At 41.8% G+C, this 27888-nt stretch overlaps 3 protein-coding genes across 3 annotated transcripts; 1 reads left to right on the top strand and 2 right to left on the bottom strand.

Annotated features, from left to right (window-relative positions):
• The first annotated feature begins 2096 nt into the window (after window positions 1–2096).
• LOC148086930 (fetuin-B-like) lies at window positions 2097–4823 on the top strand. Its single transcript, XM_087785116.1, has 7 exons — window positions 2097–2474; window positions 2667–2771; window positions 2948–3026; window positions 3814–3980; window positions 4102–4215; window positions 4276–4404; window positions 4586–4823. The coding sequence occupies exons 1-7, from the start codon at window positions 2265–2267 to the stop codon at window positions 4778–4780; spliced, it is 999 nt and encodes a 332-aa protein (XP_087641242.1). The 5' UTR covers window positions 2097–2264; the 3' UTR covers window positions 4781–4823.
• Window positions 4824–5281: 458 nt separating this feature from the next.
• fetub (fetuin B) lies at window positions 5282–8558 on the bottom strand. The gene is made up of 7 exons (XM_087785104.1): window positions 8334–8558; window positions 7940–8044; window positions 7496–7583; window positions 7236–7402; window positions 7043–7159; window positions 6881–6970; window positions 5282–6102 (listed from the first exon to the last, which is right to left on the bottom strand). The coding sequence occupies exons 1-7, from the start codon at window positions 8541–8543 to the stop codon at window positions 5371–5373; spliced, it is 1509 nt and encodes a 502-aa protein (XP_087641230.1). The 5' UTR covers window positions 8544–8558; the 3' UTR covers window positions 5282–5370.
• Window positions 8559–13713: 5155 nt separating this feature from the next.
• rgs5a (regulator of G protein signaling 5a) lies at window positions 13714–18099 on the bottom strand. The gene is made up of 5 exons (XM_087785123.1): window positions 17963–18099; window positions 16791–16904; window positions 16562–16623; window positions 15184–15350; window positions 13714–15119 (listed from the first exon to the last, which is right to left on the bottom strand). Exons 1-5 carry the CDS (start codon window positions 18004–18006, stop codon window positions 14955–14957), a joined length of 552 nt encoding a protein of 183 aa, XP_087641249.1. The 5' UTR covers window positions 18007–18099; the 3' UTR covers window positions 13714–14954.
• Between the last annotated feature and the right edge of the window lie 9789 nt (window positions 18100–27888).

The following is a 27888-nucleotide window of genomic DNA, read 5'->3' as shown; positions in this document are numbered from 1 at the left end:
ACATGCAGTACAACAATCGAAATTACCATTGCATTAAAATAACATTTTGCTGCTTCCAATGATAAGGAGCTCCTGATGTGTTTAAAGTTGGCAATGTTAAATTTCAGCACATTGCAGACCTTTTTCACATGTTTTTTAAAATTAAGTGTAGGGTCCAAAACGACACCAGTACCAACAACAAGTATTTCACTTCCTCTACATTTTTGATTGTTAAATTATCCACATAGATATTTGGAAGGACTCTTTGGATTGGTCTGTTCGAGAAGAACATGGAGACCGTCTTCTCCATGTTCAGTGTAAGGCAGGACCTGTCAAGCCACTCAGTTGCTCTCTTCACTGCTGTAGAGAGCCTAGCTGCTACAGAATTTGCGTCGGGGCCGTGTGTATAGAAGACCGTGTCATCAGCGTACATCAAGACCTCCACATCGTCACAGATGGAGGGTAGATCGTTGAAGTACAAGCTGAATAGTAACGGCCCTAGAATAGAACCTTGTGGGACACCCGTTGTACAGGGTTTGAAAGGTGATGTTTTGCCGTTGATTCTAACGCACTGAGAAGGGTTAGCGAGGTACGACTGAAACGAACTAAGAGAGTTTACAGAAAGATTGAAATTAATACGTTTTTTCAGCAGCACTGAGTGGTTGACAGTGGGAGGGACACGGCCCCCACCACCCCTCCCTTGTCTCACTTGGATTTGATGACCTCAAATGGGTCTGGAGTTTTCAACATATGATGGTGCCTCTACTGAAGTCTGTGGTGTTCCTCTCTCTTCTTTAATGGTCTTAACCTTCTTTTGGTCTCCAGTCTCCAGCTCTCCTGACTCACTCACATGTTTCAAATGTTGAAGTCTTCCTCTCCAAGATGCAGTAAGTCCCTCACAGAGACTTCTGGGATTGGTGAGGCGCATTATTTAAACAATATTTAATCACTTAAGATAATTTTATAATGTAAATATTTCAATGAAAAAAGGGTTTTCAACAAACAGACACATACTGATGATACAATTGAGTCCAATATCTATTAAAGACACACTTAAATCAACACATTAGTTGCTCTTGAAGTTTTCTACTGTGTTTATGTTCTCCAGTAGTTTCAATAGTTTGATATATTCTTCTTTTGGTCTTCAGTGGTTTCAGTCTTTTACAGTGGTCCAGTTTTCTGCTGTGGTCTTTGTTGTTTTAGTTCTTCTATCATTGTCTTTAGTGGCTTTTTTCGGCTAACTGCTATGATTTTCTGTGGTCTTAAGTCTTCTTCCTCAGTGTTTTTTCAGTGGTTGTCAGTCTTAAATATATTTTCATTTTGGCCTGCAGTGGTTTCTATGTTCTTTAGTGGTTTCAATTCTATTTCAATGTCTTCAGGGATTTGAGTGGTCTTTTTTGTTTCAGGTTTCCAGTGTTGTTTCAGTGTTCTGCAGTCTTCATTCGTTGTTGTGTGTTCTTTGGTGGTTTTATTGGTGGTCTTCCATGAACTTCAAAATTTCTCAATTTTTTTATTGGAAGACTTGATATGATATTATGATACATAAACATATTTGTGAAAACAGAGTCAGAAATGAGACATACAAGGAAGCATGCAAATGATTGATAAGAGTAATGCAGGTCAAACTTCCAGAGTTTTTTTTTCCAAAATAAAGAGAACACACACCCACACATACACAAACACACACACACACACACACAAAAAAAATAGAAATAAAAACGTAATAATGCTTTTATGCTATATAATTTCAAAAAAGACAGTATTTGTAAGCCACTGTTAACTTGATGGAGGTTTCGGTGATGTCCAGTGAAGTAGGAGGCGACATCTTGCTACCAGAGAGCTGAAAGCTATGACGTCCAGCTGGTCGGATGTATAATGTCGAAAATCTTCTTTGTAGCCAAATTACGTTACATGAGGTGAAGGAATCAGAGATATTGAGAATATTTTTGATATTGTATCAAAGTAGTTTTTCAACATTCCTATTTTGTACAGTATCAGGTGGACATTGTTCCGTTTATACTCCTAAACTGCCCTGAAACTTTCTGTGAAAAAATCCTTTTCTCTCAGGCAGTCTGGCTCTGCTCACAGCAGGAAACGGAAAGTGAGGTCAGAGCCTGTTGTAGTTGAGTGGTCTCAGGTCCACCCAGCCTCCCTGATTGGCTGATGCAGTCTAAACTCTGACCCTGCAGCAGCTGATAGCAGATGTTTGTTCTGGCTGCACACCAGACAAAGTCCAGCAACAGAATCAGAACCACCGGAGCCGCTGAGCTCACAGAGGATCCGCGATGACCACTAGGTGTGTGTGTACGAGTGTACGCCTGTCGCTGCTGTGTGTACTTCTGTTGCGGCTGACCGGTGCCGACCCAGAAGGCTGCAGCGGTCCTGAGGTGCTGAGAGTGGCCGAGGAGACCCTGGACCAGATCAACAAGGACCAGATCCGGGGCTACATCCTGACCCTCAACAGAGTCTACGACTACACCAGGATCGCTGACAAGGTAATACATATAAACACACACACCAACACAAATACAAACAAGTACAGTCCACAGAGGGACACAACAAGAATAAACACACAACCAACAGAATACAGACCTACACACTGGCACACACGCTTACGTGAAAATAATTGTTGATCAGTGTGAGTTTGTCTATGTTTTGTGTTTGTGTGTGTGTCTGCATGTGTCCAGAACTCCTCCATCTCTCTGGTGTTGGACGTCATGGAGACAAGGTGTCACGTCAGCAGCAGGAAACAGTGGAAACAGTGTGAAGTCCGAGGCATTGGCAGTGTACCGGTAGGTTCCACCAGTTGGCGCTGCCTCTGTGTGTGTCTGTGCTTCAGTGTTGTCAGACCTATCTGCAACACATCCCTGAGAAACACAACTCCGTCATGGATCTTTGAGGTCACAGCAGGGTCACATCAAGGTCACTCCAAGGTCATGATCGATGTTTTGTGTGTGTGTTTGTCTAGGTGTATGGAGAGTGTGAGGCGTTTGTTACAGTCGACTCTGCTGTCCGGCTCCACAGCTACACCTGCACTACTAGAAAAGGTACGGGAACACAACTTTTGACTTCAAATTGTGTTGCTTTTGTTGTGTTTGTTTAAAAGTTGTGTGATTAAAGCCACGTGACTTGACATTGTGTTACTTTTGTTTTGTTTAAGTAAAACTTATGTGACTAAAGTCATGTGACTTGACATTGTGTTGCTTTTGTTAAGTTTAAGTGAAGGTTCTGCGAGTGAGGCCAGGTGACTTGACGTTGTGTTACTTTTGTTTTGTTTAAGTGAAAGTTTGGAGACTGAAGCTATATGATTTGACATTGTGTTAATTTTGTTTTGTTTAAGTGAAAGTTTGGAGACTAAAGCTATATGATTTGACATTGTGTTACTTTGTTTTGTTTGAGTAAAACTAATGTGACTTAAGCCATGTGACTTGACATTGTGTTGCTTTTGTTAAGTATAAGTGAAAGTTCTACGAGTGAGGCCAAGTGACTTGACGTTGTGTTATTTTTGTTTTGTTTGAGTAAAAGTTGTGCGACAGAAGCCATGTGACGTGACATTGTGTCACTTTTTTTTGTTTTAGTTAAAGTTCTGCTGTAAAGCTAATTGACTTGACGTTGTGTTACTTCTTGGTGTGTTACAATGACGGTTAGTCGACAGAGGTCCTTTTATGTGTTACTTTTTTTGTTTTGTTAAAACTGTGGTAAACTGCGCTAAAACCAAGTAACTCATCATTCTTTATAGGAATTTGTATCTGAATTGTTATTTGAATTGATAGTGGTGTAACATGTGACCAGTGGTGCCTGTCATGTCATGCTGATTGTGAAGTTATGTTGTAGTTCCTGCCACTGAGGTGGTCCAGGTGTGCCCAGACTGTCCCACAGCAGAGGGTCTAGAAGAGCCGGTGGTCCAGGAGGTGGTGAGCTTGTGCCTGCAGAGGTTCAACGAGGAAAGTGGACTCAACCATCAGTTCTCCATGGACCGGATCACCGATGCCAGTTTTCAGGTCCCTCAAGTCTCACTGGGTTGTGGGTGGTGTGAGTCAAGACATGCTGAACGTTCACGAACTTCATGACTTGTTTTCACTGAAGAGTTTCAGTCAAGTAACATCCTGTGTCCCGGGACAGTGGCAGGTGGGGCCGTCCTACTTTGTGGACTTCACCATTGTGGAGACGGTCTGCCTGAAGACCTCAGACCAGGGTGACATGAGTCTCTGCAGCCCCAAAGACTGTCGATCCGCGGTAAGTCCAGCTCAGATTGATTGATGGTTCTGAAGAGTCCTGACTGGCTTGTTCTGGTAGCGCCGGGGGTTCTGTGAGGGCTCGCACGTGGCCGAGGAGGAAGAGTTCCAGGTCCGACTCCCAGTGGGACAAAAGAACATGTTTACCAAGAAGCCAGTGGAGGTGAAGTGTGAGATCTACCAGCCACAGGTACTTCAGAACTGGTGGGCCATGAAGCTCAATAAGGGTCCAAAGAGTCAGAATTAAAGAAAAACCTTAAAAAAAACTCTTGAAATTTAAATTTATGTTAGAGATGAAACCTTTTTGTATGTTTTAACTTTGGATCCAGGACTGTTATTTTCTTCTGAGCCTCTCCATTTGTCTCCACCAGGGGGCAACGGATGAGAAAGCATCCGGCATTTACAACCACACACACCTGCACACACACTCCAGCAGCTGCCCCGGCTCCACACCGGCCCTGGGCACTGTGGTGTACCGAGCCTCCCAGCCCCGGTCCGCCCCAACTGCCATGTCCTGTCCTGGCGCCCGCAGACACCAACTGGGCCTCCAGAGACTACGACTGTGACAAGCTCCATTTTCTTCTTCAATTAAAGTCAAGTGAAATCTGAGTCTTTATTTGGACTAACATCAAACATCTGAGTGTGACTCATCTATCACAGAGACAAGGTTCTGTCACCATAGAGACAAGTGTCAGTTACTTTGGACATGAGCGTCAGTTACTAGGGATGTGAGTGTCAGTCACCATGGACAACAGTGTCGTCACTATGGCAACAAATATCAGTCACTACGTAGAACGGTGTCGTCACCATGGCAACACATGTCTGTTATTAGAGAGACGAGTGTCAGTCACCGCCGAGTAGAGTGTCGTTACCATGGCGATGAGTGTCGGTCACCATGGTGACAGGTGTGATTTACCAGGGAGACAAGGGCCAGTTACTATGGAGACAAGTACCAGTCTCCGTAAGCGCCAGCGTCAGTAAGCGATTAGAGTCAGTCACCATGCAGACGCGTGAATCTAATAATTACATTTTGGAAAACAAGTGGAAAAAAAACTTGGAAAACAACATTTGTGTTGAATCTTTATTTCATCCACAACAGACAGTAACAAAATGTGACGCTCGATTCAGAGGATCCTCAAAACTATGATTCGGTCTCTTAAACCTTAAACATCGGGTCTTCGGAGAAAAAGTCCGACAGCACGTTCCTGACCAGGTTGGCGGGGCACTTGGCGGAGATGGCGGTGGGGTAAGACCTGATCACCGGCTCCATCTGTCCTGGGATGTCAGGGTCGGGGACGGCCGGCAGGGTCACACCCACCTCCGGTCCGGCGGCGGGCTGGTCTGGGAAGGCCGGCAGCGTCATGGGCTGGTCCATAGAGGACAGCATCCTCACCTCGCCCTTGGGCTCACGGTGAGCGGCGCTCTCGTGCGCATGGCCATGGTGGTGATGATGGTGCTCATGCTCATGAAGATGTGCATGCTTGTGCTGGTGGTCCAGGGACAGCTCGTGGTCGTGCTCGTGCGTGTGGGTGGCGGCTCCGTGCACGTACTTGTGGTGGCTGTTGGGGAAGTCGCCAGCGTGGTCGTGGGCCTTGGCGTGGTGAGTGTGCTCGTGGTCGTGTCCGTGACCGTGGTCGTGGGTGTGGTCGTGAGCGTGCCTGTGGGCGCTGCCGGCCTGGTGGTCGTGAGTGTGGTGGTGCGCTGCGTCGTCGGTGTGAGTGTGGGTCTGGTCGTGCTGACTGTGTGGCTTGGTGTGGTCGTGCACGTGATCGTGCGTGTGTGCGTCGTCCACAGAGTGGGCCAGGTCGTGTTTGGGGTCGTGGGCGTGTGTGTCATTATGGCCGTGGTCTGTTTCAGTGGTGTGGAGAACCTTTTCCCTGTCAGCCGCCTGAAGAGACACAACAGCACGCCATGAAGCTTAACTAGCAAATGTCTTGATGTAACATGTTGCTAAACTAGCAGCAGTTTAGATGTAAATGAAGGTATGTAAGCAGTTGTGTAGATGTTAACATAAAGCTAAGCTAGCAGCTGTGTAGATATAAATATTATGCCAAGCTAGCAGCTCGATAGATGTAAGCATAAAGCTAAGCTAGCAGCTGTATAGAGGATAACATTAAGCTAAGCTAGCAGCTGTGTAGATATAAACAGGAAGTTAAGCTAGCAGCTATGTAGATATAAACCTGAAGCTAAGATAGCAGCTATGTAGATATAAACACGAAGCTAAGCTAGCAGCTATGAAGATATAAACATTAAGCTAAGCTAGCAGCTGTGTAGATATAAACCGGAAGTTAAGCTAGCAGCTATGTAGATATAAACATGAAGCTAAGCTAGCAGCTGTGTAGACGTAAACATAAAGCTAAGCTTGCAACTGCATAGATGTAAACAAAAAGCTAAGCTAGCTGCTCAATAGATGTAAACATAAAGCTAAGCTAGCAGCTGTGTAGATATACACATGAAGTTAAGCTAGCAGCTGTGTAGATGTTAACATTAAGCTAAGCTAGCAGCTGTGTAGATGTTAACATTAAGCTAAGCTATCAGCTATGCAGATGTTAACATGAAGCTAAGCAAGCAGCTGTGTAGATATAAACATGAGGCTAAGCTAGCAGCTGTGTAGATGTTAACATTAAGCTAAGCTAGCAGTTGTGTAGACTTTGATGTGGCCTCACCTCAGACTCGTAAATCGCACACTCCACTGTGACCTCATTGTCGCCTGAGGGCATCTGCTTGTACTGCGAGGCCTTACAGAAGCCGCGGTGCTGAGGACCAGAGAGTCACATCAGGATCAAGTCTCTGGTCAAGTCAAGTGAAGGAACTTTTCGAATACTCACCGCAAACTCACAGTCCATCGGAGGACACTTCTCAGCCGTCGGGGTGTCAACGTCGCTCAGGCAGGTGGTCTCCTGGATGGTGTAGTCCACATTATGGAAGGTCCCCGCCGGCGACATCTGGACCAGCAAACCACAGTCAGTCAACTTCAAACCTTACCAGACTGGATCACCAGAGTCGCCTCTAAGGACTCACCGAGAAGGAAGCCCTGTTGACCTTGAGCAGGGCAAAGTGCTTTCCCTGATTGCCCTCCTTATTGTATTTCGCCAGAGAGGCAGTTACAAGCGCGTTGACCTCGTCGCTGTTGGGGTCCACAGGTGTGGGACAGTCGGGACACTGCTTGACGATGGAAGCGCCGTTCACTGGGGAAGACACACACACACACACAAGAAGAGACGCGTGTGTTAGTGGTGACCACGTCTGGACCACGTCTGGACCCAGAGCTGCATCAGTACCTTGTCTGAGCGAGCAGTCGTACTTGTAGAGTCGGACCACGCGGTTAACCCGGCTGATGAAGATGGCAGCTTTACATGCTCCGATCACCTGAGAGCACGTGTCAGTCGTTACCATGGTGACGGCTGTACTGTAGTTGTGGTTATCAGTGTGGATATGAGTGTGGGTGTGAGTAGTTATTTGTCTGTTGTAATGTGTGTAAATGTGAGTGGATTAGTGTGAGTGTTTTTTGTGACTATGCTTTTGTGTATTCATTTTTCAAGTATGTCTTTATTAGAGTGTTTGTAAATATGTGTGTAACTATGTGTGTAATTGAGTGTGCATGAGTTACAATGAGTTGATGTTTGTGATTTTGTGAGTACATGTGTGTATGTTAATTCGTTGAATTGAGAGTGTGTGAATGTGTGTGTCTGTGTGACACTGTTGGTGAGTGTGCGTCTCCTCACTGGTGTGGTCTGTCGAGCTTCACATTCATTTGTGTCTCTCTTCAACACACTGCAGTTAGTCTCGGCCACCTGGAAGCTGAGGTAGAAGACTTGGCTGTTCTCTCCCTGTGACACACACACACACATTTGATCGCACACTTTGTAACCCAAGGATAGTTCACTTTGTCGTCTTGAGCTGCAAGGTGTTGCTAAAGGGCATGCGGGCAGCTGACGAATGACTGTGAGCTGGAGAGAGATCTTCTCTCATTCTTCTCTGGACAGAGAGATGAGTCAGCAGTCCTGGGGGAACAAAACTCTCGGGCCGACCACAGTGAAAGTAGAAACCCTGAGTCATCTGTCCGTCAAGTGCTGATCAATGATGGTATCAACAATAAAGTGTCAGGGATGTACTCACGTGCATGACCATGTGAGCGTTGGTCAGTCGCTGCAGGTCCAACACGTAGCCTTCCTTGCGGTCACCGTTGATCTCTTTGACCGCCAGGCGGGCGGCGCCGATCACCTGCGGGTCCTCACAGGAGGCCGCCTCCATCCCGTCCAGCGGCGCCGCCCGCAGGTGGACGCACAAGCACGACAGCAGCAGCGACAGCAGAACCCAGCGAGCCATGGTCAGAGGTGAAGCCCAGAGAGACGCCGGCTTCTTATAGCGCGTCGCACACTCTTACCAACACACACGCCCCCTGCTGACTCTGACAAACACAACCGTCGACCCCCATGACCCTTGACCCCAGCTCCTATCAGAGAATATATTGATCCTGCTGTCAATCATCATGCACTGTACACGATTACACAATGGTGGTGGTCAGTTGATGAGTAATGCAAATCTACAAAATACAAATAAGTTTGTAGATTTGTTTTAGAGTTTGTCATTTTGTTTCAGTGTTTGTAGATTTGTTTCAGTGTTTTGAAATTTGTTATAGAGTTTGTGATTTTGTTAAATTATAATTTATTTTGAGAAAATTTTATTTTTGCCAGAGTTTGTTTTACGTCTGGGCCACCATATCAAATAATCCATCATCTAAGTCTGTCCAGACGTCACTGGTATGTTATGAAGGTGACACATGCTGTTTTTAAACTCTTACTACACAGTCAGTCACTTGCATTGAGTTGCTGCAGATATTAAACACTCATCTTGAAAAACATACTTTGAAACACTTTTAAAAAATGCGCAGACTTTAGACTGAATAAACGAGGTGTAACCTCGGGTGACCTTTGATACAGTAAATCAGATCAAGACGTCAACGTGGACCCAGTTCGGCTGAAGAGTTCTGCTCTGTGTGTGTTACCCCATCAGTGTGTGTTACCCCTTCAGTGTTGGTCAGAAGATCTTTGTCAGAACTCAACAAGACTGTGAGCCGCGATCTGGCCGCAACTTAAAAAAACTTGTGCTTTTGTGAAGGTGTTACGGTAGTGAGGAAAAAGAAGACGCGGAAGGATCTACGACGCTATGCTGATAGATTCTCAAAAATCCTCTGATATGGTGACATTAAAGTATCTTTTCTCTCGATAGATTCCAGAGACACTTCTGTTCTAGGTTTGAAGCCACACTTGATGAGACCAGAGTCTGCAGACGTGTGTGAGACTGTTGGAAGAAAAGATGTGGAAATATTTTCTGATAATCTGTTATAATTTCCCGTTTAATCGTTTGTTTTCTTGCAAAAATAATTAGTTTACGGTTGTTGAAATAATTTAAGTACTGACGTATGACTTCTATTTGCTTAAAAAGCTGTTTGTGCACAATTAATTGTATTATTTAAAAAAAATAGAAAAAACTAAAATAATAATTGACAAAGATCTGACTTTATTTTCATGTTCAGCAAGTTTTTAAGTATTAATGAAATTCATGTACTTTTAATGTAGAAATATTGATTTATTGTCAATTTAGTACAGTGTATTGATGTCACTGTTAATCAAGCACGATATATATAAATTCTTATAAAAACAACCTTAATAGTTGACAAATATCTGACTTTATTTTCATGTTCAGCAGATTTTGAGGTATAAGTGAACAAAGTTTCATGTATTCTTACTGTAATAAAATGGATTTATTTTCATTTTTGTCCATAATTGATTTCATTGTTAAACAAGAGTGTTGAACATCTAACAAAGTCAGATTTCTGTCAACTATTCTTTTAAAAAAAAATAGTTTAATCAATATTTCTACGGTAAAAATACATGAAACTTTGTTTATTAATACTATAAACCCAGTTACGCATGAAAATAAAGTCAGATATTTGTCAACTATTAAGTTTTTTTTTACAATTAAGAATTACAATATATTGTGCTTGAACAGTGAAATCAATACACTGTACTTAAATGACAATAAATACACATTTCTACAGTAAAAATGCATGAAATTTTGTTCACTTATACTTCCAAAACCTGCTGAACATGAAAATAAAGTCAGATCTTTGTCAACTATTACGGTTGTTTTTATAAGAATTCATATACTGTATATCGTGCTTGGTTAACAGTGACATCAATACATTGTACTAAATTGACAATAAATCAATATTTCCACAGTAAAAATACATGAAACTATGTTCAGTAATACTTTAAAACCTGCTGAACATAAAAATAAAATACACTGTGCAAAAACAGCTTTTTAAGCAAACAAGTCAGTACTTAAACTATTTAAACAACCGTAAATTAATTATTTTGCAAGAAAACAGAAGATTAACGGAAAATTATAACAGATCAGCAGAAAATATTTCCACAGCTTTTCTTCCAACAGTCTCACACACATCAGACTCTGGTCTCATCAAGTGCGGCTTCAAATCTAGAACAGAAGTGTCTCTGGAATCTACTGAGAGAGAAGATACTTTAATGTCACCATATCAGAGTAGTTTTGAGACAGTGATAGTATCGTAGATCCTTCCGCGTGTTCTTTTTTTCCTCACTACCGTAACACCTTCACAACAGCGCAAGTTTTATTTGTTTAAGTTTTGCGGCTAGATCGCGGCTCACTTGACCGCAGTTGAACAAGGATCGATTCGGGACTCTGGTCTGAGTGTTCAGGGACAGTTACGTCACATCGGACCTATCCTGAAGTCACGCCGCTGTTCCGTTCCAAGAATTCCGAAGCCACACTGGACCCACCGGAGCGAGGAGTCCAACCAGGCCCCGGTTAGATGTTTAGATTCTGGTTCAGTCACGTGTCCCTGTGCTCGTGACGGGAGGTGAAAGTCCTGGTGGCACTGACTCATCGAGAAAAAAAGGAAAACACGCTTACTAAAATGCGACACTAGGTGGCGATAATGCCCAACCAACAGATGAATAAGATCCCGGAGTTCCTTCTTCAGAGTGTGTCGCAGATCGATTACATTTCTCAATGCAGATTCATAATCTTCAGTTGAAAGAATACGTTTTATTACGTCACAACTCGACAAAGTGTAACACATTAAGTTATACATTTTGGTCAAAGGTTTATGTCAAACAGATAATTAAGTGTCGTGGCGCGATTGGCGAAAAAAAAAGATTTATTGGCGTTTTTTAAGTAAGTAAGTAAGTATTTTTTATTTGTATAGTGTCTTCACCTCCACCTATAGCGTCCTTTAACTGCCACCTTTCACAATGTCATGTGACTAAGATGGTTAAAATATGATGACTACACTTTTAATTTCTCCAAAAGTCTACATTGAGATTTTGTTACATTTTCTAGAATAGATCTGAGGCAGTAACTTGCGTTATTTACTGCAAATTATAGCGTAATTGACAATGATCTTTTCAATGATCAATTTCTATAAAATTATACACACATGATTTTATTATTTTGTATCTGTTATCAAACAATAGCTATGGGACAAAATAATTAATAATAACAAAAAATTAATTAATAACAAACGTGAATTTTAAACAACCAAGAATCGTGATAATGTAAGATCACAAGGAAGACGCAGCGGATTTAATGCTCTTAATTTGAAAGCCCTCATTCAAAATAGAACTCGGATGCGTCTCAATTAAAGTGGTGCTCATGACATAGTATTTATTATCCTCTGGATAATAATAGTCATAACAAATAATAATAATAATAATAAGAAGAATAAGAATAAGAATAATCTGTCAGACATAAAGGTTTATATATATATATATATATATATATATACATATATATATATATAATAGTGACAACATAAACTCCACCTCTCCTATACTCTTTCTATCTTTAGTTGCCTTCGGTTTCCACCATGTTTTGGGTTGCAATGGTTCTGTTTACAGTACAAACTCTTACTCTTACTCATACATCTTATTTTTCCATCCAGGACATTTTCTTGTTTGTGACAATAGCACCACAGCGCTACTCACAGGCCTGGCATGTTACGACGTCTTTTCCTTCTATGCAGCACTTTAGTGAAACCAGTGGAGAAGAAGATCTGAGAGACTCACCTTTTCCAACTCTGACCCTCCAAAGAGAAGGTCTGGTTACTATGGCGACAGCAGTGCCCACACTCTGGTGGAGGAACTAATGAGGCTTTTAATGTTGGTACTCACTGGAAAAGTGGAAATAAGCACACAAGTGTGTGTGTGTCTCGAGCGAGGGAGTTTTTGTGTGAAGCTGCTGACCTTTGACCTGATGACTTACTCAGTGCAGAAGCTGCTGAGAGCTCTTCACTTCAGAAGGTTCTGATTCATCTTTACATACGTATAATTAGCACAGAGTATCAAAGAGTATCACAGAGTATTACAGTATCTCGTCACCTGCTCTTGTTTTCACCTGCGGCTGTTGAAAGGTCGACCTGTTTACTCTCTACAGCTGCCGATGAGAGGATCTACTGCTGCCTGAGAGAGAGCACGTACACTTACACACACACACACACACACACACACACACACACACACACACACACACACACACACACACACACACACACACACACACGTATACACTCACAAACACACACATTTGTACACACACACTCACACACGCACAGCTACACAAACATATAAACAAAAACACACACAAACACACACGTATACACTCTCACACACACACACACACACACCAAACACACTCACATGTATACACTCTCACACACATATATACACACACATAGGCGCACACACACAGCTAGAAAAACATGTAAACAAACAGACAAACGACACAAACACACATATGTACAGACACACCTTCACATACATTTACACACACCTACAAACATAAAAATACACATATTTACACATACAGTTCACATGTACATACACGTACACATTCAAGTCCACACACGCATGCAAATGTACACAAAAACACTCCTACACACAGTCATGTATACACAACTGCACACACACACACACATAATTCATTTATACACACATTTTCAAACACAAAATAAATGTATAAAGGCCTTGTTACACACACACAGAATCATGAATACACACATTCTCACACATATTCATGTATAAACTGACTACTGTACACACAGCGGTCAGAACCAGGACGCGTATACATGAAGACGTCCAGAAAGGTCACAGAGGTCGCTGACCTCCCTGCGGATTGAAGGAATCCCGACATTTCCCAGAAAGTTCCGTGTTTACGTTGGCCCTGGTCCGACTGCCGCATCTGTTTCCGGCTGCTTTGTTTGTTTGTCTCTCGCTTTTCCACTCCAGAGCGTTATGTCTTCGCTCCATGACGGTGCTGGTGCACACCCGCAACTGACCGGGGGCAGTGAACGCCACACAGGAAAGACCATGGACGTGAGTCAGAGAAATAGTGCGTTCACTGACTCACCTGCTGATAATTGGACATTTTCTCTTCTGTTTGTTGAAAGTGAGATTACAAGTCATTTCCACAAGTCTTTAATGTGGCGTCCCAAATAAATTAGTTGTCTTCACAGTTCAGAAACAAGTAGACAGTTGATGCAGGAATATACTTTATATAGTTTCACAAGCGCCACGGGGGCTTCGGGACGTCGGACTGGCTGATCCGCGTGGCCGACAGTCACCTGGCGGACGACGAACACAGGATAAATGCGAGAGTGGCGATTATAGAACACTGAACGAGTCACAACATCAAACCTTCAACTGAAGAAACGTCTGAAAATGACGGACAGGTGAGAGCAGGTGAGCTTTAGCCGCTGCAGCCCGTGAGAGTAACACAACACCAAATCCACTTTGCATCCATTCTCTATTGCGACTTGCAAGTTTCCCGATGTTTCCACTTCCTGTCAGTTTAATTGGAATAGAACCTTCTGAGTAACAGATTCACATAGAACGAGATATTATGACCTTTAATGTACCCGGGCACAGAAGCTAAATGTTGCGGCCGCTGCCACAGGATTGGGGTCACGTGACCTTTAAATCTTTAGAAAAGTTTATGGACAAAATTTCGATTTTGAATGTTGAATAACATTAAGATTTTTAGTTTTTCAGATTAAATTGATTACATGTCTTAAGCTTTTCTTTTAATGTAATTTTTTTTTTTTTTACTTATACTTTTTTAAGGTTCCCAACTTTTTTAAGTTCAAAAATATTTTTGGATTCAAATTAATTTTTTAATTATAATAAAATATTTACATTCAAATTTATTTTCAATTCCAAATGATTTTTCTTTCCAAAAAAACAATACACTTTTTGATTTTAAACTTTTAATTTTTAATAATATTTTTTCCAGGATTCATTTTATATATTTGTTTAAGGTTCCAACCTTTTATTTTTCAATTCAAAAATATTTTTGACCTTTGACCCTTTATAAACACCAAATCATGTCATTTATTTAGTCACTCATTGTGTTTTAATTATGCTATGTTATTGTTATTTTTTGTTATCTTTATTATTACATCAATATATAATTACAGTTTTAAAGTTTAGTTCAACTAATTCTGTGGAAAGATTTTTTTTTTTTTTTTTCAAAAATCCCAGTGAGCACGTTTGAATCGTCTTTTCGTCTGTCAGTCGCTCTTGTTTCTCCAGCTGAATCGTTCCTCACACTCTTCTCAACATCTTGGAATTTTAAAGCGATTATTCGGCGATAATAGGAGGCGTAATGGACCCGCTACCCTCCTGCTGCTCTGGGGCGCCCCCTCTAGTTGACCAGGAGCTCCTGGTACTGCTCTGAGCGCAGGAAGCGGCCGAAGGAATCTTTCTCCATCAGAGCGAAGATTCTCTTCTGGGCCAGATCGAAGGTGGTCGGTGAGAGCACCACCAGGTTCCGCAGGGTCACGTCTTTGGTGAAGTGGTCGATGTTCACCTGGAGAAGGAAAGGGAGAATCAGACAAGAAGACAATGAACTTAGAGGAAGAGGCATCCCTGACCTCTCTTGGACCCTCGGACTGGATGAAGTCCTCGTAGATCTTCTTGGCTTTTGCGGCCATCTTGACTGGGTTCTTGGTCTTCTTGAAGTCCTCGCAAGCGGACCAGAACTCGATATTTTCCTCGCTGAACTCGGACTGGAGGAAACCTCTGAAGGAGGCCAGGCCGTCTGACGGGAGGAAACCAGAGTTCAAAGAGCAGATCCCATGAGTCTTGACTCCTGAGTGACTGACAACAACCAACTTGAGCCACCAATCCCTAAACATAGATAGAGTCTCTCAGACTCTTGACCAGGTTTAACCAGCACTTCAAGGTAAGTCTCTGATGTCAGCGCTGATGTAGCTGCAGGCTTGTGAGCCAACAAGTCACTCATAACGTTTTCTAATGATCTATCATCAAGACTTGAGTCGTGAGAAGATGTGAGCTCTAATCAAGCAGCGTCTGTTATCTACACGCTGGCGCAGGAATGTTTGTGTTTCATGAGTCGTCCAGAGGAAACTCGACTTGGCTGCAGAACAAAGACTCCAGAGGAACGGCGGTCTGGAGTTGCACGTGGGTTCATGCGGCAGCAGCAGCTGGACTCTATCTTCACCATCTTCACGCCTCGTCGCGAGCAAAATGGCGCCGCAATCAAGCCGGCGCTCTGAGCAGCCGACTGACGGACAAGGTTGGAACAAAGGAGAAGACGTGATGGAGGGAGGTCAGCAGTTCAACCTTCTCAGCTCTGATGATTTATCAACAAGTTCATCGTCACTTTTTACTGTAATCCACGTCTCCTCAACTGAGCCGAGCTCAGAGCCCTGAGGTGCTCCATTGTCCAGAGAGTCTCCATGAAGAAAATGTTGACATTAAACTTTTTATTTATTTATTTAGATCTCAGGTGTCTCCTACAGTCTTAGTGTGTATTTGTGTATGTATTTGTATGTGTTTTGCATGTGTATTTGAGTATGTTTGCATGAGTGTGTGTTTGTACATAAGTCTGTTTGTATTTGTATTTGCATGTTTGTTCGAGTATGTGTATGTGAGTGCAGTTAGGTGTGTGCATGTGTGGCGTGGTTGTGTTTGTGGGTATGCATTTAAGTGAGTGTTATGTGGTTGTCTGTGTGTGAGAATGGGTCTCTGTGTGAGTGTGTGTGTGTAGCATGGTAGTTTGTGTTTGAGCAAATGTCCATGAGTATGAGTGTATTGTAAGTGTGTATTTGTGTGCATGAGTATGCGTTTGTATGTATGTGTATTTGTCTTTGCCTATTTATGTGTTGTGTAGTATAGTTCTGTGTGTGTGCAAATGTATACAAGTGTAGTGTGGTTGCGTTTGTGCATGTGAATGGTGTGTGTATGTGTGTGTGTTTGTGTGTGAGCAAGTGTGTGTGTGGGACCTACAGTTGTTGTTGAGGACTGGTTCCAGACTCTCGCGCCACTGAGCAGCTTCCTCTGGTGAAGGTCTGCAAACACAGAAGTGTGTTATTGTGTACAGCTGGAGTTTGTCGACACATCAGGACAAGAGCAAACATGCAAGCTCTGACTCAGATGGAGGGGAACATGAGGGTGTCAAAACATCATCAGCACGTCCTCAAGGTCCACAAACACACATCCTCGTCCCCAGACTCACCTGCTCAGCTTCTCCGGCTTCTTCTCTGGCTTGTCGGGCGCCGGGATGATGAGGTCGATGGCATTGTCGGGCTTCTGAAGCAGAACCCCCAACTTAGTCTTGATCTCCTTCGCCCTGCAGCACAACACACAGACTCTCAGGGTCTTTGTGGATCAAACTTTTACTGCTGCTCGAGGAAGGATGCTGGATGAGAAGCTTCATGCTAACATCACGTGTGTGCAGACCTGCGTCCGACGGTCAGTGACCATCTGTACTGAAGTGGATTAAACCTGGACGGAAGTTTATTGAGCTACAAATCCTTGTTCCCAACATCTCTGGACCATTGACCTACTCAGGAAGATGATTTCTGAACGGTACTCCTGCTCGAGGACTCAAATCTATCCGCTGTCTAAACTGTAGCTCCATTAAAATGTCACATTACTTGTGGAAGTGTATTTTGACCTCTGACCTTTCAAGAAGACCCTGACATTTTGACCTGTGAAATCATTGTTATCCTGCTAAGAGACTTAAATAGGATTATTTTTTTATGCCTGTCCAGGTGCTGAAAAATGTGTGTACATAAGAACTAGAACTAAAGTAACCCTAATTGGGATATGTATTGTAACCATGGCTATGTTTCCATCTCAGACCCGACACATCAGCATTACAGTTTCTTAACAAATGTAGTGACACTCTGGCATATTTGAAACTTAATTATGTTTTCTTTAAAAATATATATAAATTGAGTTCGGCCTGTATTTGATTGGACAACTTTAAATTTTTTTAAAGGGTATTTAAAAGGAGAATATATTTCTTTAATGTTCATTCGCTTTCTTTCTGATTGTTTTTATCCATTGATTTTTTCCCTAAAACATGTCACATATATCCACATAGCTTCTCTTTGATACTTAATGACGACGTTGGCGAGAAAAAAATGGGAAATGACACAACCTATTAACTAAATTTATATATAAAAGCATTTAAAAAATAAACTTGAATTTGCTGACAATAAAACATCTCTGCGAAAATGACTTCAAGAAAATGAGTCAAAGATGGTAAAACACTGAAAAAAAAGAGAAAAAAAAAAAAACTTAGGCGAGAAAGACAATCAGGAACTGACGAAAAAAAGAATGTGGGCCCAAACATCTCAGGTAGGTTCAGGTGTGAGGGGGTCAAGAAGGAGCTGGACTCACCTCTCCAGGCACGACTGCGGTAACGCTGCTAATCCTTTACACATGTCGAGTGGCTTCCAGCTGCTCTGTCTGCTTTGTGGTCTGACTGAGCTCCCGGACTCCAGAGGTTTTTATAAACACCCTGATGACGGACCCGGCACACCAGCAGACGCCCGCAGAGACGCAGCAGCGCCTCTAGTGGAGCACATGAGGAAACCTGCTGGTCTCCTTCAGGTGTGGGTCAGGTCTGATGATGTAACCCATGTGGGCCAGAGATGTACAACTCATCAGTTCTAGTCCAGTCTGCTGCAAACAAACCTAAAATATACAGACGACCATTGCTCTTGTTGATAAATACATTCAAGTTGACTGAATAGTAGAGAAACATATTCAAAATAAATGGTGACGAACAATGCCTTAATCAAGATTAATGAATTACACATGTTTAAAATAGCTATTTTTCATCTTAATGTCATTAAATCATAAACTGTGTCTGAAAGTCATTATTGTTGTTTAATACATACACACACACATATATATACTGTATATAGTCAGTGAAACCTTGAAACGGTGTATTGTATGGTCTGGCAAACCATTTAATACTTAGAACACATTTTATTGGTGTGAACAAATATGACTTCATCAGGAAACCTTTTCTTATACATCAATATTTTAATCTGCCACTATTATACACAAGAATAAAAACATGTCTGCTTTTCTTAACAATTTGTGGGTAAAAGAAGAGAAATCTGGTCAATTATTTTGTTTAAGTCTCTTCACAGCAGAAAGGTAACAACTAGATATTCAAGTTCAGATAGTTCTCAACCATTAATCTTCAGAAGCAGGTGAAGGAACAAGAACCAGATGAAATACCAGGATCAGAATTAGGGGAAATAACCGGGACTGGTCATGGACTGACACTGAAGCCCCGACTATTGCTGGCCAAATAATGATTGTTTGTGGAAGATGAATGAAGGTGGTGAGGACATGAGTGATGCTTCTGGACTCACATCAAACGTTCTGAGGTGCAGCAGACTTGGTCAAACCTGGACCTCGAGTGATGGATCTGAGCTGTAAACATAGTGCAGCTCTGGCCAAATATGGATTTTCCACCTTAACTTGTTTACTTGATGCGTCTCAGCTGCTTTATGTTTTGTTGACTTCCCTCCTGAGACTCGTCGTCACGGAAACAAGTGAACTTGTGAAGCTGACGAGTGTAGAACAAGCAGCTGTTATTTCACTGGTCATAATGAGGTGGACTGATGTCCGCGACCATAACAACTATTGTGTTGACAAACATAATGGTTGTTATAGAGAAAGTTGTGATGAGTTTTAGACAGCTAGATTTCTCCAAAAGGTGTCGGAGGAGGATCTGAGCCAGGACAACGAGTCTGGATGGAGGAGCTTAAAAAAATAAAAGGAGACGCCGTAGAAAACGTTCCCCAATTGTTATTTAGCACAGGAAAGTAACAGCACAGCTGGATGTCCTGGTCTTGACTGAACCAGGGTCAATCTTCAGTACCAAGTCAAGATGGAGAGAAAGAACAAGGAAGATAAAAAGCACCAGAAAAGAAAGAAAAAACAGGATTACATGAAGGAAAGAATCAAGTCTAGATGGAGGAAAGAACCAGGAGAAGATGAAGAGAAAGAGACAGGACCCGATGAAAGGGAAGAACCAGGAGAAGATGAAGAAAAATAACCAGGACAATAAGAAGGGCAGGAAACAGGAACACATGAAAGGAAAGAACCTGGACTATATAAAGAAAAAGAAAGCGGAACTAGATAAAAGGGCAGAACCAGGGCCAGATGAAGGGAAAGAACCAGGTAAAGATGTAAGGAAAGAACCAGTACCAAATGAATAATAGAACCAGGACCAGATAAGCAACAAAACCAGGGCCAGATAAAGAAAAAGAACCAAGACAAGATGAAGGAAGAATCAGGACCAGATAAGGAAAGAGAACCAGGATCAGATGAACTAAGTATCAGGGCCAACTTAAGGAAGAACCAGGACCAGGTGAGGAAAAGGAACCAGTGTCAGATGATAAAAGAACCAGGTTCAGATGAAGTAAGAACCAGGAATAGTTGATGGGAAAGAACCAGGACCAGAAGAATAAAAATAACCAGGACCAGATGAAGGAGAAGAACCAGGACCAGATGAAGGAGAAGAACCAGGACCAGATGAAGGAAATCAACCAGGTCCAGATGAGAGAAAGGACCAGAACCAGATAAAGGAATAACCAGGAGAAGATGAAGAAAAATAACCAGGACAATAAGAAGGGCAAGAAACAGGAACAAATGAAAGGAAATAACCTGGACCAGATAAAGAAAAAGAAAGCGGAACTAGATAAAAAGGCAGAACCAGGGCCAGATGAAGGGAAAGAACCAGGTAAAGATGTCAGCAAAGAACCAGTACCAAATCAATAATAGAACCAGGACCAGATGACCAATAGGACCATATAATGAAAAAGAACCAAGACAAGATGAAGGAAGAATCAGGACCAGATAAGGAAAAAGAACCAGGGTCAGATAAAGTTAGTATCAGGGCCAACTAAAGGAAGAACGAACGGATGAAGGAACAGAATGAGGATGCGAAGAATAAAAAGAACCAGGACCAGATGAAGGAGAAGAACCAGGGCCAGATGAAGGAAAACAACCAGGTCCAGATGAGAGAAAGGACCAGAACCGGATAAAGAAAAAGAACCAGGGTCAAATGACTTAAGAACCAGAACAAGATGAAGGAAAAAAAACAGGGCCAGATAAAGGAAAATAACCAGGGTCAGGTATAGTAAGAACCAGGTTCAGATGAAGGAAGATTAAGACAGGAGGACGGACCCATCATATTGATTTGGGAGACACGGGACAGACCAAGGAACAACTCAGAATCATGATGAATCAGTCAGTCCTGAGGCCTGTTGACCGCTCCTCTAGGTCAGCTGGTCCCTATGGTCTTGGGGTCCCTCTGGTCTGGAGGTCTGGAGTTGCCCAAGTCGTCAACTACTCCAGAGGAAATGAACAGAGACTTTCCCACAGCAGTGTTCATTATAATTCCCGACACTATTTGTTTTGGGAGCTTCTCCTTCTAAACGGGTCTCGGTCCTGATGGGCCGGCGGCTTGATCAGCACAAAGTCTCACGGATAAATAACAAACCTCTTGGTTATCATTCCAGCGCTGGAGAAACAAATCAAGTGCTCATTGACTGAGTTTCCATCCGAGAGGTCGGCGACCCGGCGGCTGCAGGATCAGGCCGCTTACGCAACACTGGCGAGTGCGTGAAGACAAACACACACACATGTGCACACACACACGCTTGTGACGCAGTGAAGACGGCTGCAGAGGAGCCGTTGAGCAGGGTCGCTGCTGGACCAGGTGCGTGGATTTGATAACAGAGGTAATTTCAGCGATTTGGAAACCGAAAACATTCCAGGCTAAAAACCCTTCCATGTGTGGAAGAGTGGAGTTTATGCAGCCCTTGGCGTTGAACCAACAACCACATCAGGACGGCGACTCTGCTCCACTCCCGTGTTTGTTTTCTCCTCTAATTGAGTAAATTAGATTTTCCTCTCTAGGTTCTGAGAGGGTTACAGCGGCTGTTCTGGTCCTGGAAGCTCCGCCTCCTTCACACCAGCAGAACCGTTACCGCGGCAACACAGTCCAGATCGACCAGATCTGTCGGATCTGCAGACCTTATGATGTCATTGAAAACCTGTCTGTGTGCGTGTAATGTAATATGTGTGTTTACGTGTGTGCATTTGTGTATATGTGTGTAGTGTAATATGTGTGTGTATTTTTGTATGCATGTGTATGTATTTGTTTACCTGTGTGTAGTGAATATGTGTGTATAGTAATATTTTTGCGTGACTGTGTGATCAGTGTTTTGTGTTAATGCCTATAGTTGTAGATGTGTGTTGATGCCTCTGTGCATTTGTGTGCACGTGTATGTGAGAGTGTGTGTCTCTGTAAGGGTGTTGATGCCTGTGTGTATCTGTGTGAGTGTGTATGTGAGAGTGTGTGTCTCTGTAAGGGTGTTGATGCCTGTGTGTATCTGTGTGAGTGTGTATGTGAGAGTGTGTGTCTCTGTGAGGGTGTTGTTGCCTGTGTGTATCTGTGTGAGTACGTCTGTCTATGTCCTTGTATATCTGTGTGTGTTTGTGTGAAAGTGTTGATGTTTGTGTGTCTGTGTGGGTTTTTTGATGCCTGTGTGCATCTGTGTGAGTGTGTATGTGTGAGTGTGTCTCTGTGAGGGTGTAAAGCCTGTGTGTATGTGTGTGACTGTGTATGTATGAGTGTGTATGTGTGAGTGTGTATGTGTGTGTGTGTCTCTGTGAGGGTGTTAAAGCCTGTGTGTATGTGTGTGACTGTTTATGTATGAGTGTGTATGTGTAAGTGTGTATGTGTGTGTGTGTCTCTGTGAGGGTGTTAAAGCCTGTGAGCATCTGTGTGAGTGTGTGTGTCTGATTGAGAGTATGCTTGTTGATGCCTGTGTATATGTGTGTGTCTGCGTGTGTGTTGATGCCTGTGTGCATTTGTGTGAGTGTTTGTGTGTCTGGGTGTTGATGACTCTGTATATATGTCTGTGTGAGTTTGTTGATGCTGTGTTTAAGTGTCTTTGTGTTGGTACCTGTGTGTGCATGTGTTGTGTGTGTCTGTGTGAGTGCATGTTTATCTGTGTTTGTATTTGTGTGTGCTTGTTTGTCTGTGTGTCTGTATGAGATTGTGTGTTGATGCCTGTGTATGTGTATCTCTATGAATGTGAGTGTGTAAGTGCCTGTCTTGTGCGTTCATCTGTGTAAAAATGTGTCTGTAAGTTTGTGTATCTATGGTGAAAGTCAAGAACTGTGTGGCTGGTCAGAAAAGGGTTTCTGGGAGACTTCATTACGCACACGAGTCGGGGCTCATACGAGAAGTCTAACCACAAATGAGTCAAAATTAAACGTCACACACGTGACCTCTGACCCAGGCCTCCGCATGCGAGTCACGAACGATCAACAGGGAATCAGCCGTAGACTTCCCACGCTGAGCGTCGCCTGAGTCTGGCTCTAACTTTCACTCACAGCAGACTGAAAATAAATTCAGAGAACCTTGTTTGTGACAAACACACACCCACGTTCTCTTCGATACTGTCAATCAAACCAAATCTGTGTAACCCGTAACGTAGAGGGTCAAAGGTTGTTTTAAGGCAGGAAGTCCTCGTGTGTAGCTTTCAACTCATGTTCATCTGCTGTGTGTTTCGTTTGGTCCTACAGCAGACGTTTTATCTGCGATGATCAACCTGGCTGAGTCTGTGTGAGGTGATAATAAATAAAGGTTTCTGCAGGACGTGAAGCTTTGAAAGCTACAGTAGAGGGGACGTGTGCAAACTATTTTGGGTCACTTCCTGTTGCAGCTGTGAGAAATATTGTGCACAGTAGTTTGTTTACGTGGCAGCAGTAAACATATGATGGAGACTACTACGGATCGTCTGTTCTGAACACTTCAAACTATCTTTATTTGAGGAGTGTTGCTCTTAAGTGTCGCCTGCTTTTCTGTTCTGTTTTCTTAGGGTCAAGGTGACCTAAAGGCCCGAAAACAAATGTGTTTGTGGTATCCCTTCTGTTGCCTCCGAGTCACTTCGACCCAGAGATAACACAAGGGTTCACTACCCTTTCAAGAGCGTTAAGATTAATTTTTCCTATGAATATACTGTATATCAGTGCCATCAGAATATTAAATGGTTGATTTTATAGAAATTTTGAAACTTTTTCTATTGAAATGTAGGTGTTTTTGTTAAAGCATTTAATAATATTTTGAATAATTTAATTAAATCATTTGAACATTGAAAGATTCAATATGCTTTTATTGAATAATTGACTTAAATGATTTGTATATTGAAAGATCAAATTAGCTTTTATTATAATAATAATTTCAAATCAATTATTTATATATTTAATGGAATTAATTCATTTTGTTTGTTGGTATAATAGTCGAATCTTACCAAACTAATCAAATAGAGCAGTGAGCCACTCACTTTAATTTTTTCAAATCAAGCAATAAAAACAAAAAAGCTAACATGTTTCGGTTGAATCCACCAAGATATATTTACGCGCAAGTACGTCTACGTCGTCACGTGATAGTCTGCAAGTCGCATGATTGGCTGAATTAGCATGACCAAGTCGCTTGGTATTTCTTTGGTATTTTCCAGTGGCACTACTATAGCAACAATTGTATATTGTATTTAAAAGGATACGAATAAAAAAATATTGAATTAAGAATAAAACAATGTTTTCTTCCTCATTTTCATCACGTTCCTACCTATATTCATTTGCACTGCAGTGACGCCATCAGAGAAGCTTGTCAGCTGCTCCCTCTGCTGCTGTAATGGTAATACAACAGCAAGGGTCCACGTGAGAACTGCGTCATCGATGGTGGACTCATCTAACAGAATCTAAAATTTCTAAAACTTCAAAAAATGTAAAGTGTTCACAGTTCAATTCCACAGAATGGCTGCAGCTAGCACTGTTATACGATTTTAAATGTCCTTTAGTTCACGTTATAACGTGGTTTGGAGTGAAGCCGTTAAGCGTGTCTTACGTCATCATCAGCAGTAACTAAAGAGCATCATATTGTAATGCCAGTATTTCCCACAAGAGGTCAGTAAAACTTTAGTTGTGAACCACTACACAGGAACCGTCCGTTTATGTAATTTTACTTAATATATAATTTGTATTTATTTACAGGTTTAGCAATACCATTGTCCTTCACACGTAAATGATAGTTCAGTTCATGAACAACTGGTGAAATTTGACAGAAATAACATTAAAAAACGTTAAAAATAATAATTTAACTACAATTAAACATAATTATTTAATAAACAAAAGGGGATAAACATTTCCTTCAACCTTACTTTGTCTGCGTGTGTGTGTGTATTGGAGAATATAATTCATTTTCTCTCTTCTTTGATACACACAAGATGTTTTATGTATCTGTTTACAGATACACACACAAGCACAAACACAGTTGCTTAGTTAAGAGACATAAAACATGTTAATTGGCTCGAGGCACTCATTCGTGTCAGTGTGGACTTAAAGTTGACAACACTGGGAACAATTATCACCGCTTGAGCCTCTCATGATCCTTATGACAGAACATCAGTGTTTCCTCTCATGTCTGTTTATATTCGGACAAAGATCACTCTGAGATCTGGATCTGAGGAGAACCCTGTCTGGAAGGAAACAGACTGTCTTCTGCGGCTTCAGGCGCAGCATGAAACCTGAATTACGTCCGAACTGGAACAGACCTTTTGGTGAAGACGGAGCCCAGAGCAACAAGACTTCTCAGAAACTGTTGTTATGATGAACTGTTGAGACTGCAGGTCTGTTTCCTTGAACAACAAGCCTCAGAGAAAAAAATAAAAATAGAAAGACACTTCCTACATCTGCTTCGGCTTCAGGATATCTTCCATTCTGACTTTTGTGGCCAACTGAATATTTTTAAACTAATCAAGACTGAAAGTTCAGAACAAATCACATATAGTTTGTGAGGACTAAAATGGTCAATGTTATTTATTCTTGTTACCAGTTTCATGTAGAATGTTGATGAAGCTTTAAAGCTGTTTTTATTTGTTTGTAATTGTCCTGTTTCCTGTGAATTATGATTGATTCTTGTCGCTGTCCTTCTTGTTTGTTCTGTGTTCTTGTGAACCATATCACTTAGATGATTGTGTTTCAGTTTATTACCCTCTTAAGAAGAAATACCCCATAAATAACAGTAATAATAATAGGTTTTATATACTCGGTTTTTCAAGGTACCCAAAGACGCCTTAGAAAAACAGAAAAAAAAATCAACAAACAAAAATAGGACACAGATGGACATTATGTACAGTAATACATACAAAAACAGAAACTCAAAAGAAATGAAAAACAAGAACCTGGAGAGAGTAGATGTTGATATTGATCTTGATATTGTTTTTCCTGGATTCTCCAAACTCTTTCCTGACGTTGTCTCCTTTTTTTAAGTTTGTTGGTGTGAGTCTCGTATCCAATAACGATGTATTACTGTTTTACGATGTACTGACCCTTGAGTTATCTCAGGGTCAAGGTGACCTAAAAACAAATGTAATTTTGGTATCCCTTGCGTTGTCTCTGGGTCAAGGTGAACAACCTCTACCACTGCATATGTATTTATGGAAGCCACTTTCCCCCAGAGGCAACGCAAAGGATACCACAACTTGTTTGTTTTCGGGCTTTCGGGTCACCTTGACCCCGAGATAACTCTAGGGTTAATAAAACTACATTTAAATATTGCAGGTGTAACAGTTTAATATAAAGTTGCTCAAATCTGTTGATCGGACTTCTAAAAAAAATGAGTAATCGTTGTCAGTAAGTGTTAGAGATGCATGTTGCCATGACGACCCTCTTCTCTCACGTCACTTCCTGCTCAGAAATTCTCATAGACTCACTGTCGAATGAGGGACGTCTGACGCAGGGTGAAGAAATAACTAGTTCACTTCTGTCATGACCACACAGACAAATCACAGCTCATCTGTAAACCTGTTGTTTCTCGCAAATATACTATCAAATAGTATACTGAAACACAAAGTTTTCTGTCTCTTACTGAGCGTGTGCAGACTGAGAGTAAGGAAGTCATGAAGGACAGCTCGTAACTTAATGAGCAAGTTAGCTAGCATAATAACTTTAATTCCACCATGTTTATTTCCCTTAACATTTAATAAATTATGATACACAAGGTGACTTCAAGTTATTACAAGAATCAATAATCCTTCTGCATTTGAAACGTTTTGGAAAGTTTAACACGTCTTTTCTGTTTATATTTGACTCTTCAGGAACGGCTCCCTTAGGTCCCGCCCCCTTCCAAAGGACGTGAACCTATTGGCTGTTGTCACTGTTGTCACTGTTATTGGTTTTTGATTAAAGATCATCGCGAATGAACTGAACACAAACGTTTTCTTTTTTAAATAACTCTTGACATTAAAACGCATTTAAAGTAACCTTTGTTTAAAGCTCCTCCACAAGGTTTACTAAATGAACATTGATTTTCCTCTTACACAACTACATTTGCTTAGGGTCCACATACAGTTTTTATATTTATTATTTATACAGTTTAGGTGCCATCAAGAAAAAAAAGGTAAAAGTAAAAGTATAAAATCAAGATAAATGTATCAAATGTATAGAGGAATAAAGTCCTAAAACAAGAACCCTATAGTTATAGTTGGAGACTAGTAATGAATGATTTATATAAATACAAACATTATTTTTTTATTATCTTCTATTATCTTCTATAGGATCTTTGATCTCCTGGGGGCCACATAAATACTGCCTGGGGGCCACGCGTGGCCTCCCGCCTGCACCTCGCCCAGGTGTGTTCACTGAGGTGTTTGCAGGTCAGAGAAATCACTGTGTCAACACACTCTCATGACGGCGACGTAGGAGCAGAGCAAATAGTTGCCATGGTGACACTGAAGATATACAGCCTTGATTGCAGGTGCGGTGAGACCTGCTGCTTCCTGTTATCATCAACACAACCGTGGTGTTGTCGTGGCCACCTCGGAGTGTGAGAGATTTACAGTAGGGCTGGAGGTGAGTTCCTCTTCCAGATGGTGTCACGTCTACCACTTGCTTTAATAACGTCAGTGGCATTAAACCTGGAGTCACGTGACCAGTTCTGTTGATCATTACTGTCTGGAATCTGTCTTTGTTTTTTAATAAAACATGTTATTTTCTCTGAACTAACATGACTGTGTGACGTTTGTTTATGTCAAGTTTACTTAAAAAATATACCTGTAATAAACAAATTAATGAAACACAAACTCCATATGATTAATTTCATCTCTTTTTATCATGAGGTTGGACCCTTGATATAATGCAGACATTACATCGCATTAGTCAACATGACCACAGCAGAGGAAGCAGTGTGTGGGTGAATATTTGTGTGTTTGTGAGAGTGTGTCTCT

Source organism: Callionymus lyra, chromosome 2 (assembly GCF_982586985.1).
Source record: "Callionymus lyra chromosome 2, fCalLyr1.hap1.1, whole genome shotgun sequence".
NCBI lineage: Eukaryota > Metazoa > Chordata > Actinopteri > Syngnathiformes > Callionymidae > Callionymus > Callionymus lyra.
The sequence above is the reverse complement of the archived record's forward strand: the minus strand, read 5'-3'. Positions and strand labels throughout refer to the sequence as shown.

Excerpts from the sequence above, each read along its gene's own strand:
- LOC148086930 (XM_087785116.1), top strand. The coding sequence starts at position 2,265 with ATGACCACTAGGTGTGTGTGTACGAGTGTACGCCTGTCGCTGCTGTGT. Across the intron at positions 4,216-4,275 it reads CCAAAGACTGTCGATCCGCG|CGCCGGGGGTTCTGTGAGGG; the intron begins GTAAGTCCAGCT and ends TTGTTCTGGTAG. Across the intron at positions 4,405-4,585 it reads GTGAGATCTACCAGCCACAG|GGGGCAACGGATGAGAAAGC; the intron begins GTACTTCAGAAC and ends TGTCTCCACCAG.
- fetub (XM_087785104.1), bottom strand. The coding sequence starts at position 8,543 with ATGGCTCGCTGGGTTCTGCTGTCGCTGCTGCTGTCGTGCTTGTGCGTC. Across the intron at positions 7,160-7,235 it reads TCAACAGGGCTTCCTTCTCG|ATGTCGCCGGCGGGGACCTT; the intron begins GTGAGTCCTTAG and ends TTGCTGGTCCAG. Across the intron at positions 6,103-6,880 it reads GTGCGATTTACGAGTCTGAG|GCGGCTGACAGGGAAAAGGT; the intron begins GTGAGGCCACAT and ends GTGTCTCTTCAG.
- rgs5a (XM_087785123.1), bottom strand. The coding sequence starts at position 18,006 with ATGTGTAAAGGATTAGCAGCGTTACCGCAGTCGTGCCTGGAGAG. Across the intron at positions 15,351-16,561 it reads ACCAGTCCTCAACAACAACT|ACGGCCTGGCCTCCTTCAGA; the intron begins GTAGGTCCCACA and ends TCCTCCCGTCAG. Across the intron at positions 15,120-15,183 it reads AGTCCGAGGGTCCAAGAGAG|GTGAACATCGACCACTTCAC; the intron begins GTCAGGGATGCC and ends TTCCTTCTCCAG.